Here is a 14,602-nt window from a genome sequence, read left to right on the forward strand (position 1 = left end):
GAGCGATGAAATCTCCTTAAACTATTCATTATCGTTTACAGAGAGACCAATTTTATACCACCCTGACAGAACAAAGTTCCTTTTACACTGAATATTGCTGGCAAGTGTAATGTATTTCCTAATTTCCTTTCCCCCTCTTCCAAGAGAGTATACTGAGAAGTCTTCTCTGTGTTTGATTCTCCAAAATGCAGACAGTATATCAAACTATTGATAGTATGGTTGTTGTGGGTTTTTCAGGCTCTTTGGCCGTGTTCTGAAGGTTGTTCTTCCTAACATTTCGCCAGTCTCTGTGGCCAGCATCTTCAGAGGACAGCACTCTGTGCTAGTATTGATAGTATATCTTTCAATACATACTGACCACAGTTCCATAATAGGTATTGTTGATCATATAAAATGACAGTATATCACTTTTTGTGCTCCAAATAACAGATAACAAAAAAAAATAATAATAAAAAAATAAAAAAAAATTGAAAATAGGACAAAGACGTTTCGGTATATATACATATTCCTCCCAAAAGAGGAAGAACATAATTTGTAAACAATATAGAATTTCTAAAACCAGGAGAGTGCACTAGAACTGCAAGCACATTATTTAGACTGTTTGTGACAGCAAGCGGACTGTCCTTAGCAGCAGTTGTTGCTACTGTTAGGCTCAGTTACTAATATAAGTATGAGAGTTAATTAAATAGCTAAACATTGGACTGAGTCATTAAGATCAAATCTATCTTAATCTGCTGTGACATACTTTGCATTGTCAACTCTTTATCTTTTGTTAATTTGGTTGATATTCTGTGGATCTGTTTCCTAAAGCTACCAACTACAATGGATAAAGTTATCAACTGCAATTTATAAAATACAAAATCTTTTACCCTGATACCATTGTAGGTTGCTAGGAAGATGCTTAAATATGCAAGACAGAACTGAAAATGAAGGGATGTTTATAGGGAATAGTCATAGGTGTGTCCAGATAACTTCAGTATTTGTATAATGAATATCTCCGTATGAGCATCTTTACATTTTCAGTCTGAAATAAAACATTAAAAAAGGAAAAAAAAACCATAGAAACCAGAAGTATTAATACTGATGGGTTAACATTAAATTGTTAACTTTAAACCATGAAGAGAAAATTATAAAATTTATTTAATATTACAATCATTATTGGAACATTAATAACACATCAGATTTGGATTTTAAAAATTAATTAGAAGAACTAAAACTGCAAAAAAGAAAAAGAAAGCTTGCCATATCGGACAAATTAAATAAATAACAAATGTTACTTGTTACCCCACCATTTAATGTCATTGGCATTTAGTCATTAAAATAATATCTTTTAAAATAATTAATATTTTAAAAAGCAAATTAAGGACAATTAATTAGTTAATGAGTTATCTCTAAGTTCTGACTATTAATGGGGACCCTCTTCTTAAATAATTAGAGACTAGATTTGTGACAGCTGATTGGATAGCTCATTGAATTTTGTATAGTTGCAAGTTTAATTCCTAACTATACTTCCCAGGAAAAGAGTGATCCTGTGTAACCCTGAACAAGCTGCACAGTCCCATAGGAAGGGAATGATATAGCACTTGTGAATACTCTATATCTAGAAAACCCTGGAAAGGGTCCACATAAATTGGAACTGACTTGAAGGCAAATAATCTATGGTTAGAGTTCTGACATGTGAAGCTTACTGAAATAAATTGCAATTGTATATTTCAAATAATTATTGCATGTAGGAATAACATACATATATCCCATCTCTCGTTAGAAATGCACATGTATTGTCTATTTTTTTTAGTTAATTGTTGCAATGGAATGTGATGATAATCACAAAGAAAGAGCCCCAGGAAGAACAGACTGTTATACAGAAGATCTTGGTTATTTCTGCCTCTCAGAACACTGTAAGCAGGACGTTTTTGAACTTTGGGGGGATAAATTCCATGACATGGAAAAATTAGTAAGAATCAAAATAAAACCAAAAATTTTAGTTCTGATTTTCATATTTTCCAAGTGGTTTGGTTTGAGTCTAGCCTGTGTAGAAGCCCAGCTATACGAGAAGCAACTTATGAGAAACAGCTCCCATATAGGACATAACTGTGTGAGCTACATTGGGTAGTGATGTTATTGCCTGTAACTTGTTGAGTCCAAGTTCTGATTTCTCCTTTCTTCCCACCTCTCTTATTTCAGCACAGTGAGCAGTGGAAATGACTGCTGCCAGAGGAAGTAGCGGATCATGCCTCAGTCTCCAGTTAAACAGAAGTATGGTTTGATTCACACAGTGACCTTCAGCTGCTTCACTGGAATGGCACCCTAAAGACACTAGGAACTAACTCCCCCCCCCACTGCCCCCAAATCCACATAGCACACAGTTTGGTTGAACTGAGTTAGGAAATCTGAGGGCTTACTAACTGACTGTAATTTGTGAACTCCGGAAATAGTGTCTAAACGACAATTTTGAAAACATCAGAACAAATACAATTCTTGCCCATTCAGGCTACAGGTGTTTGACGTGTTGGAAGGATGCAAGATCCATGTCCTTTCTGCATATGTTAATACATTATTTGTAGCACGTAAAAGGCCAGCCATGCTCACTTTAGCTAACAGATAAATGGATGATGGGGAGGAGAACTTAGCAGTGATGGTACACAGGCTGGAGAAATGGTTTTTCTGGACTACAGTTGTACTCGACCTGGAGGATTCTGGGAGTCCAAAAAAATTAATGATCCCAATTCTGGGTGGTTGTGGCTTATATGAATTACCATCTGAATTATTTTACTGTAGCCATTTTCTGCAGACATGCAACATGAAAAAGTTACATTCACTTTGCAAGAACATCAGTTCTCTGTATATTGTATTAACTTTGCTAGCGTCTCTGACATGAAGAGTAGTTCTTTTCTGGAAATGACCATAGTGTAGCTGTGAGGCTGTTTGTGAAGGAAGCAGCTTCATGTATTGCATATAATTGTATAAATAATTGTAGAAAGTCCCGGGGCCTACTAGGAATTATTAACAATCTTTGGGTGGTTTATCAAAAACTGAAGGCGAGAGAGTCTTCAACAGTCATTAAATCTGTACTACAGGCATCTTTTTTTAAAACTGCAAGATGTGTGTTCTGTGTCATCAAATCGGAACTGACTTACAGCAATCCTGACAGGGCTTTTAAGGTAAGTGAGATTTTATGGAGTGGTTTTATCAGTTCCATTCCACCAGTGAGTCTCCATGAGCAAGTGGGGATTTGAACCCTGTTCTCCAGAGCCCTAGTCCATTACTCTGTCCACTGTACCACATTGGAAATCCCAATATAGAATTGTTTTGCACTGGAAATCAACATGGCTTATTGTTCTCATTGTTCCATGTGGGCTGAAGCCATTGGTCACCTGATTCCAGTCTGAAAACTTCAACAGTTCTCAGCATTTGTCAGAGTTGTTGTCACCTCAGTTCTTACTGAATGCTTTATGAACCAAATTACTTGCTTGCCCATGAGGAAGATGGGAGAATGAAAACAAAAATTTAAAAAATGTGATTAAAAATTGTGTCTGTGTAAAGAAGGGGAAGGGAGGAAGAGACAGTTAGAGAGACACTATTTTGAGGGCACTAGAATAACATCCACTAAAAAAGAGGAAAGAAATACAGTTATCTGTAGGCTGAAGGCCTTAGAAAAGTCAGTACTCTAAATTCCAAAAAAAATGAAAAAATAAAGAAGACAAAATGTTGTGGCACCTTAAAGACTAACTGCTATATTTTAATGTGGGTTTCATGGACGTCCACTTCTTCAGATATAATGTCATTCTTCATATCCTAGCAACTGCTTAAAAACCTCCTGAGTCCACCATTGAGAATTGTTATCCTATAAATTTATAAAGCAAATTGCTGAGCAACTCAAAATGGCTCATTGAGCTGTGCTGAATAGAGTAAGACATTTATCATGTTTACAACAAATTGCTATCACAAATACTAGAACAAAATCAGGTTTAGAACTGATTTTCTGTAATAGAAATGGCTCAACTATATTGCCACTATGAAATTGAACACAGTGAGTAAAACGGAGATATATTTTTGTATGTATAACTTTTTAATTTAGCACATTGTTAAAATTAATAGATTTATAGTGCAATTCTAAGCATGCTTATGCGCATCTGAGTAGATGGTAAGCCCCAGTAAGTTCACTGCATAGTCCAAGAAAGCATGAATAAGATTTGACTGTAGCCATGGAAATCCTGCTGCTTTCTTCAAAACATTTCTGCAGTTGTTACTTAAGTGGAAGTATCTTTCATTTTGTTAATGTAGCATTTTATCCAGATAATAATGTTAGTCAATTAATTGTTCAATTTAGCTGTTCCCTTTTTCTTTTTTTCTTTTAATAAACAGTATTTTTTAAAAAAGTTAATTATTTTAAATTTTAAAAGATGGGCAACAGGTACCATAGTAAACAACAAATCTCCTCACTTAGATTGTGTTGACTCCAAAATGATCTCATCTTAAAATAATGATTTTCTTCAGAAACATTCTTTTATTTGAATGTACATTGCAGCACTTCAATTAATTTAGTGATAAAGTTGCTGTCTAAAACTCATTTGACCTGAGGCAGAAAAAGAAGGGCCTAAATAGAATGCACAAGGCAAAATGTTCTAAAATCTCAGTGCAGCCAGCAAGAAGGTTGCCATATGATGCAAAGCTTTCAGACAAGCAATTATCTCCTCCTGCTCACAGTATGTACTTAATTTGACTGAGGAAGAGCTCATAATCTAAGCCTGTAACAATATTTTTTTATTTGCATACATTTATATGTTTCCTTTAAAGCAGCTTCCAAAAATTGCTATCAAGGCAAGCCACAAGTATGAAACCACGAATGAACACATGAAGTCAGCCATAAACAGAATCCAACTAACAGTAGACATATCTTCAGTAAATATTTAAAGGTAAAGGTAAAGGTTCCCCTTGACAATTTTTGTCCAGTCGTGTTGGACTCCAGGGGGCGGTGTTCATCCCCATTTCCAAGCCATAGAGCCAGCGTTTTGTCCGAAGACCATCTTCCATGGTCACATGGCCAGTGCGACTTAGATACGGAACGCGGTTACTTTCCCACCAAGGTGGTCCCTATTTATCTACTTGCATTTGCATGCTTTCGAACCGCTAGGTTGGCAGAGCTGGGACAAGCAACGGGAGCTCACTCCGTCGCGTGGATTTGATCTTACGATTGCTGGTCTTCTGACCCTGCAGCACAGGGTTCTGTGGTTTAGCCCACAGCGCCACCACGTCCCATTAATATTTAAATATTTAAAGAGCAGAAGCTAAAATCATTTCTATTCAGCAGCCCATAGCCAACAGGCCAGTCAAAATGCTCCCGTTCAAAGAAACTCGGAAATGTAGAATTTAGTTCTACTGTAGCCCATGTTTTGCTCTAAGCTACGTTGGCTGGAGATGCTGGGAGTTACAGCCAGAAAAAATAATTTTTCCAAGCTCTACACCTCTACAGATAAATCATCAGATGCAATCTTTGGGCAAATCTACAGTGTCTCTTGCCCTCCTCTCTGCCTAAACACTATTTAGTAGAACAACCGATAACTAGGAGAAATGCCTTGATGGTAAGAGCTGTTACTGGAGCTACCAGCATCTGGAAAACTTACTTCTTGGTACTGTGGTTACCAGAATTCCTTGCCATGCCCATTTGTCATACTTCCTGGGAGATTGTTGTCCCAAAACTAAGTTTTCCACACTCTACCCAATACCTAGAGAAGTGACAAAATACTAAAGATCATCATCGAAGACAGAGTGCAACTGCCTAAGAATGCTCTGGCTCTGAATTTCCTATATCATGCAAGAATCACACTTTACTAAATGGCTACAAGGCATGTTTTTTGAGGGGGGAACCTTGAGTATATGTGATATTGATCATTATACCTGTCATTGACACTGTTTAAAGTGAATTACTTGGGGAAAGATTTAAAACTATTGTAATTATAAACAGCACTGAACTTCCCCACAGGGCATAACATAAGCATTTACAGTAGAAGAATTAATCAAGTGACCTTGAATATGGCATATTTTTCTCCATCCCTCCACTATGCTAGGTCAGAATTTGCACTATGATGTTATTACATGCCACCCAGTTAGCTGAAAGTACTGTTAAGAAAGGCCTGGAGTGTGGATAAGTTCTTTAAACAGTTGCTTCTAATGAAAGATTGATTTTCAAGAATGTGTATGAAATTACAGTAACTTTCCAAAAGACAGAACAGAAACAGTTACCACTGGAAGACCAATCATTGGAATGTAAAGCAACCAGGAACAGAGATTTATAATGCGAAACTTTATTTCTTCCACATGTAACTTGTGAACACAGTCCAAGTTCCAACTTTCTGTGTTAATATTGCTACTTACTATAATATGGTATCTATTCTTTTTAATAGGCTAGTTAGGTTGAATCACATGGATTCAAATGCAAAACCATTCATTGCCATTTTTAAAAGCTATTATTTCAAAGTAGTTCACACAAACTTAAAATGTCATTGCATGATCTTTACACTGGAAGTTATAATCAGCTAGGAAAGGCTTAGTATTCACTTGTCAATTATCACAACCATATGAATGGTTAAACTAAATGTTGGTCACAAGTAGACTTATGATGCACTGCAATGGATGAGAGTGGTTAGTCAACGACACTCATATAAGTCCCATTGATCAGTGGGTTCACTGTAACTGGGACAAAATTGCATTTAGACCATTGTGTTATTTGTTATATCCAGAACCATCCTCCACATATGGAGAGAGAACATACTTCAGAGGTATATCCTGTAGCAAACTCATTTGCTAAGCATGGGGAGCCACTTATATTCAAAATAGTACCATCTATATCCAAGAAGGAATGTAGCTGCTTGCGAGCCTGTTGCTTGCAGAGATATATGCAGCCAGCAAATGATACAAAATCTTTTTATGTGCATGCTGATGACAACATTAGATGGCTCCCTCAGGCAGGAGATGCTGAGTACTGTGAAAAAGCAGGAAATTGATGATTACCTGATTGTTGTCATTTTATTGCTCAGTTTGGGGAGAGATACTCATGTGGCTTTCTATTTTATATGCCAAAACAAGATGGCTTGTTCTCAGAGCTCTCCATCTTCATTTGGGTGAATGGGGGTGGGTACCATTTGATGCTCTGGCCTCAGACACCAAAATATCTTGGACCAGCTTCAAGCTAATTCTCTAAACTTGCAGTCTCCAGTTGAGCAACTTGAGCAACTACAGCTCCCATAGCTATGCCATCTGGCTAGAATGGATTCTAAACTTTTCTGTTTCTCCACACTCCTTCCTGTGTTTCATCAATGTGCAGTCTGATGGAGGACTCTGAAGGATTCAGAAGCTTGCTTTTTTGCTTCCCACCTGTTGTCATGATGGCAGAAGACAGATATCGTTGAACTCTTATTTTAAATTTTTGTTTTACTCCTGCATAGAACTGCCCCTGGGACTGATACAGAAGCTTCAGCTGGTCCAGAATATGGCTGAAAAAATAAATACCATCACCTTTACCCTACACTTTATCCAGGTGACGGTTCTATCTTACAAAGCCCTAATCAGTTTGGCACTTTGCTACATGAGAGAACGGCAATTCTTCATCCTATGTATTCCTCCCAGGCTGGATGGCTGATGGCGTTAACCCCAATGGAGGCTCAGAAGGAGAGAATGATGGCCTGGGCCTTCTTGGTGGTGGTGCCCCACCTCTGGAATGACATACTAATGGAAATTTGCCTGGTTCCCTCTTTGGCATCCTTCAAGAAATGGTTAAAACTACACTTGTTTCATCTGGCCTTTCAACATCTGCCAATTAAAGAACTGTTGACTTTCAGCCTATTGTTCAACTACCACCAATTTTTAATTTGTCTAAAATTTGTTTAATTTATTTGTTTTGATTATATTGTTTTATGTCTGCAGTTGTTGTGAACCACTGATTGGTTAGACAGGTGGTAGGCATGCATGTCCCACTCACACACCTCAACCTTACTTAGCAAAGTCTTCACAATAATATATATATTATTAGTCAATATATACACACACGCATACATATATGTATATATACAGTATATACATACACACACACACACACATATATATATACATATATATACATACATATACATATACACATATATACTTATATAAACACATACATATCTCCTGAGAAATCTATATGTGGGACAGGAAGCAACATTTAGAACTGGATATGGAATAACTGATTGGTTCAAAATTGGGAAAGGAGTACGACAAGGCTGTATATTGTCCCCAGGCTTATTTAACTTATATGCAGAATACATCATGTGGAAGGCTGGACTGGAGGAATCCCAAATTGGAATTAAGATTGCTGGAAGAAATATCAACAACCTCTGATATGCAGATGATACCACTCTGATGGCAGAAAGTGAGGAAGAATTAAAGAACCTCTTAATGAGGGTAAAAGAGGAACGTGCAAAAAGTGGTCTGAAGCTCAACATCAAAAAAACTAAGATCATGGCCACTGGTCCCATCACCTCCTGGCAAATAGAAGGGGAAAATATGGAGGCAGTGACAGATTTTACTTTCTTGCGCTCCATGATCACTGCAGATGGTGACAGCAGCCACAAAATTAAAAGACACCTGCTTCTTGGGGGGGAAGCAATGACAAACCTAGATAGCATCCTAAAAAGCAGAGATCTTACCTTGCCGACAAAGGTCCGCATACTCAAAGCTATGGTTTTTCCTGTCGTGATGTATGGAAGTGAGAGCTGGACCATAAAGAAAGCTGACAGCCGAAGAATTGATGCTTTTGAATTGTGGTGCTGGAGGAGACTCTTGAGAGTCCCCTGGACCTCATAGAGAACAAACCTATCCTTTCTGAAGGAAATCAACCCTGTGTGCTCACTGGAAGGACAGATCCTGAAGCTGAGGCTCTAATACTTTGGCCATCTCATGAGAAGAGAGGACTCCCTGGAAAAGACCCTGATTTTGGGAAAGTGTGAAGGCAAGAGGAGAAGGGGACGACAGAGGATGAGATGGCTGGACAGTGTCTGCGAAGCTACCAACATGAATTTGACCAAACTCGGGAGGCAGTGGAAGATAGGAGGGCCTGGTGTGCTCTGGTCTATGGGGTCATGAAGAGTCGGACACAACTAAACAACAACAACAACAACAACAACAACAACAACAACAACAACAACAACAACAACAATAACAACACACACACATTTATTGTTTTTACATAAGAACGATGTATCAGTCATCTTGGTGGAATACAAAATTTTTCAGAAAAACACATATCTTGAAAAGAAAGAAAAAAAAAGAAATCCCCAAACAGCTCAGAAAGGTCAATATTAATGATGTAGCTGTTGGATTACAAACAAGATATTTCCACACACGTTTGAGCAGCAGAAGAGCTTTTTCTTAATTATGTTGGGAAATCAAGCAATTTATTGCTCACCAAGCAGGGTGGAGTACAGGGATTTTGATTAGTGTGGATAAAATCTTGACAGCTAACTAAAACAAAATCATCTTAAATTCACACATCCCCAAGTGTTCCATCAACTATGCTGTGGACAATCTACCAGCTGGTTTAAGAGAAGTGGATCATAATTTTCTATATTCCCAGCTATTTTAGAAAAAAATGGCTCAAGATATTGATAGTTATCATAGGTTTTGAGTGAGGCACCAAGATTTGTAAACACCTTTCTTCATTCTGGCTTCTACTGAATGGGAGTTGTGCTGAGAGGTACAAAAGGATTAGCAGAAAACTGAGACTTTCACCATGTCTTACTGAAAGCAAGATGTTCAGTATCCTCAATACATGAGGTTTTTATTCCCAGTGGTATGCCTGCTCCATTTCACAGAAGTGTCCTTTTGAGGCACCAGAGAATAGTTAAAAAACATCTTGCAAAACTAATGTTTCACTGCCAAGGTCTGCATTTGAACATTTGGAGGACTTTTGCCTGTTATAAAGCCTGCTGAAGTGTGAATCCTTGTTCTTCTGAAAACTGTAAATATATACCAGATGTGGTGGAAGGAACACAAGCTGCTCTCTCTGGATGCCATTCGGGACCCATATGCAATCTCCAGCAGGACTGCTTTACAGATCAATTTCTCAAGGTCATAAAAAATAAATGTAAACATTCTTGCAGAAGTCTGTTAGCATTTGTACCAATGCATTATGCATTACTCTTTTCCTCTCAGGGCATGGAAAAACTTTGCTAGAATCCATTAGGGTTTTTTATGTTGCTAAAAGCTGGTAGAGAAAGAGTTCAAAATGGGAAAGGCCCATTGTTATAGTCTTCTGACAGAAAAAGTGCAACCAAATATTTCCAGGGCATTGTGATGATAAAGTAAGATTTTTAAAAATCCTGAACCCTTTCTGGGATTGCCATTTCTCCCTTTCTTTTAAGAGCAAAATCATACAAAAGAAGAAAAAATCCATGTTTTGTTCAGTTGTCAGGTTTTTAAAAACTCTTTTAAATGGCAATCGTGGGCTCAAATTTGGCTCCTCTTTATAGATAAAAAAATAGAAAACAAACATTTTATTTGTATTTACCAATAGATTAGTTTTAATATTAGGAATAACACAAGAAAATCAACAAGAGACAGCAGACTACAGAAATAAACAATAGAACAAACAAATATAAACTTGTTTGTGGGTGATCACGGAACAAAGGAAGGCAATTAGCCTTAGAGAAAGTACCAAGAAGTCGACAAGCAGATGTCTGAGCCAGCGGAGCCTCAAGGCAACACCCTGAGAACTTTTTTAATTGACTTAGCATGAATTACATAGTATGTTGTGAGAATTCAGATGGGATACTAGTTACCTAATCGTAACCAGGATTTGCTGAGGAAACTCTTTGATCTAATGCTCTACCTCTAAGCAAAGGGGCAGAATGAGGGGCTACTCTGCCTGCTGGAAACTGCTGCTCCTGCCAGGAGTGTGTGCTAATGAATGAATGAATGAATGAATGAATGAATGAATGAATGAATGAATGAATGAATGAATAAACAAACAAACAAACAAACAAACAAATAAATAAATAACATTTGGCACGAGTGCTTGGAGGGCAATGTGTCTATTTTGTTATATATATATATGAAAAGGCTCTAAAATAAGTTTAAATGTATTACTATGATTGAGTATTCACTGATACTGTGGGTCAAGATGGTCCGTTAATGTCAGGTGCCATATGTTATTTCCTTAAAATAAAATATTTAATTTTTTCTCCATAAAAATGCTATGGACAAAAATTTGTGAATGGACAGTTGCATGGACTTCAAGCATTATTACCACCAGAAAGATCTGCAGAGGTGGTCACATAAATGCAATTATCCATTTAGTGCTCTTCCAAAGACCTTCCTCATATATGTACACATTATTTGTACATGTATAAATGCAGGTTAGGTAGAAAACAGAAGTCTCATAAATTTCACCATAGTGCAGATTATGATTATCTGTATACCTGTTCAGTCTTCTGCATTAATGATAACTCTTGATAGAGCATGTCAATGTCCTGTTGTCCTCTATCATGATGGACCTGGACTGGTCTTCAAACATGGGATATCCACAAATAGAGGACTGAGCCTATGATATAGGAGACATGGCCACCTACTCCTGATCTAGCAGGAGGCACTATGAGTATGTAGCCCTTGGTAATGACTATAGGGAACAACTTATTTATTTCAAGCATTCGTATACTATTTTTCAGCCAAAAGACATTTTTATGTAAGATCAATGACAAATAAGGAAGTATCTTTGAAAAGAGCATCTGTAAGAGCATAAAAGGCAAATGAGATGGTAAGGCAACACAAACAAACCTAGGACCAGTTCTTAATGATACATAGTAATTCCTATAATGAGCAGCTTGAATGGAGGGACAAGAGGCGCTATAAACAGAGCTAGTCCCTCAGTAGAGCTTCCCATCCTCCTTTCTGCTGAAGTTGCACAGGATCTAATCCAATAGGGGCACCATATGCTGCATCTAGGGAAGAAAGATCACCCTGGTGATTAGGATGTTCCATTCATATATTTTGGATGCCAGCTCCCAGAATTTTCCAAGAATTCCAGGCAACAGACCAAAACCACAGAACTTATATTTTGCTCACCTGGATCAGAGCCAGCCTCAGAGGCTCAATGGCTGCCTCTGACATCTGTAGTAAATGTGCTATAAAAAAGGAAGCTGCCACAGTGCTTCCTGGGTGTATAGTTCTTCATGAGGTGCACTTTATAGAACCTAAAGGGCAGAGAGACCACTACTCTCGGGAAGCACCATGGCAGCTTCCTTTAACAACTGATCACAACAGGAAGTAGGCCCAAGACAGCCACGGAGCCTCTGAAACAGGTCAGGTATCTATGGATATCTGTATTTGTGGGCCTGTGTAGCCTGGAAGTCCCAGAATTCTTCTTGGGGAGTTCTGGGAGTTGGGAGTCCAAAAAATCTGAATGGCACATCCTTGTTGTAACACCTACATGTAGTATTTGGATGAACACTGAGCCACTCAATCTGTCCTCATTTTGTGCATGACTCTGCATGCTACTCTTACCCAGAAGCCGAGAAAGATATAGAGATAATTTATATAACTCCCAGACTCTCCCAACCAGTATGGCCAGAATCATTCCAAGCTTTGAACTTGACAAAATTCTTTATATTTTTAAAACAATTAGTACACCGACAATTCCTTTCAAACAGAATTTGAATGTCTTTTCATTTTACTCAACATTACAGTTTTCAGATTCAGAGATATATTTTCAGATTTTTAGTTTGGCAAGTTAGCACTGTCTAAAAGCAGTATGTGCTTGGTCATGCACACTTCCTTAAAAAAAAAGGCAACATTTCCCTTTGTATTCTCATGTCATTCCCTCTAATCAGGAGGAGAGTTACAGATATACTACCTGTAGGCAAAGGCAGCTTTTAGACACAGGAGGCAGCATCTCACCCCTCAAATTTGGGGGGACACTTCCATTCTGATCAAATACCTATAAGAGTCAGTCTCTGTATTTATGAGAAAAAGAAAAACAGTGATAACAAGTAATTATACCAAAAAAAGAAAAAAAGAAAAAAGTTTAGAATTACAACTGAACTATTCCAGACCTGTTTTTTCATTACTGGACAGGGGGAAGAATTAATAACTCTGCATCTTTGGTAGCTGGCTGTGGAGCTAGAGGTTGGGGGTTCAATTCCCTACTGTGCCTCCCTGACACGGGCTGGACTTGATGATCCATAGGGTCCCTTCCAGCTCTGTTGTTCTAAAATTTTTATTATAGAAAGGGGGTGGGGGGACAGAGAGTACTGTACTTTAGCTGTTTCTCTCTGTATTATACCACCAGAGGGAGCACACTCTTTTATTCTGAATAACAGCTGAAAAGCATATGGCTATACGTTTGGATTTATATGGATCAAATATCAATGCCAGCAAGTGAGTTTTGTGGCACCTTAAAGAGTAAGAAATTGCTTATGGTATTTTTTTTAGCCTTTAAAATGCAACAAGACTCTGTTTTCTCCACTGCAACTGTCTAAGATCAGAAAATGCCCAAGTCCGAAAGCATTCAAAAGATATTTGAAGCAATGCCCTACGAGGAGTGGCTTAGGGAGTTGGGAATGTTTAGCCTTACAAAAAGGAGATTGAGAGGGGACATGATAGCCAGGTTTAAATATCTGAAATGATGTCATGTTTAAGAGGGGGCAGGTTTGTTTTCCAGGGCTCCAGAGACTAGGACATGGAGCAATGGTTTCAAACTACAGGAAAAGAGATTCCATCTGAACATTAGGAAGAACTTCCTGATGGTCAGAGCTGTCTGACAGTGGAATAGACTGCCTCAAAGGGTGGTGGAGTCTTCTTCTTTGGAGGTTTTTAAGCAGAGGCTGGGTGGCCATCTGTTGGGAGTACTTTGATGGATGTTCCCGCGTGGCAGGGGGTTGGATTGGATGGCCTCAGTGGTCTCTTCTAACTTTATGACTCTATGATTTTAGGTCTCCGCAAACAGAACAGTTGTTTTCTTTCCTGTGAATAAACCAGCACTTAATCTATGAGATAGTCTTCCTTCATCAGCTAATGAGGCCACAGCCTACAAACCCCCGCCACACATTAGTCTTACATTTATTTTGAAAGTCAATATATATTTGTACAACTTTACATTCAGGAGCAGAACAATTTGTTTGAGAGCAGCAGTGATTCCATATAGCAGAGGGGCTTACATGCCAGTGTCTCTCTTCCTGTGGATGTGATCCAAGCACTTGGGACAAACAAAATTGCTTAGCTTGTCTGAAACACTTATTTGTACACGTCTTTCTCAACTGCAATGTCATCTTTTGCAGACACATTAGTTTCATGGCTTTGACATCATGGATTCCAAGTACAATCTTTCATAACCATGACAATCTCCACTTGGTTCAGGCAGTCTAAACACAGGTCTTTTATGAGATGAGAATGTACTTTTCTGGATCCCCCTTCATAGTTTCAAGATAGAAGTAGTCCATTCTTAGTTGCCATCCAAGGTCAGAGGGGGCAGGTCAGTTGATCAGCAGCTTACCTGCAGGAAGATGCCGGAGGCTTGTGCCATAAACCTGACAGGCCCTGGAAGGAATGGGGAGGAGACAGCTGGAGTAGGGTG

The 14,602-nt window shown here is 38.3% G+C and overlaps 1 protein-coding gene and 1 long non-coding RNA gene across 4 annotated transcripts in view; both read left to right on the forward strand.

The window, feature by feature from the left end:
- Positions 1 to 3,723, forward strand: part of EGF (epidermal growth factor) — a 56,904-nt gene extending 53,181 nt beyond the window's left edge. For 2 of the 3 annotated variants that reach the window (XM_078376576.1, XM_078376577.1), the window contains exons 21-22: positions 1,796 to 1,898; positions 2,190 to 3,099. In XM_078376576.1, coding sequence (XP_078232702.1) covers positions 1,796 to 1,898; positions 2,190 to 2,224 — 138 coding nt within the window. In that variant the 3' untranslated portion in view covers positions 2,225 to 3,099. Of the gene's footprint in view, positions 1 to 1,795; positions 1,899 to 2,184 lie in introns of all 3 variants that reach the window. The other variant, XM_020808853.3, reaches the window with a different exon arrangement.
- Positions 3,724 to 6,059: 2,336 nt separating this feature from the next.
- LOC144583196 (uncharacterized) lies at positions 6,060 to 7,836 on the forward strand. Its single transcript, XR_013536861.1, has 2 exons — positions 6,060 to 7,537; positions 7,627 to 7,836. It is a non-coding gene; the product is annotated as an uncharacterized LOC144583196 (long non-coding RNA).
- Positions 7,837 to 14,602: the final 6,766 nt, after the last annotated feature.

This window comes from Pogona vitticeps, chromosome 5 (genome assembly GCF_051106095.1).
Source record: "Pogona vitticeps strain Pit_001003342236 chromosome 5, PviZW2.1, whole genome shotgun sequence".
In the NCBI taxonomy this organism is placed as follows: domain Eukaryota; kingdom Metazoa; phylum Chordata; class Lepidosauria; order Squamata; family Agamidae; genus Pogona; species Pogona vitticeps.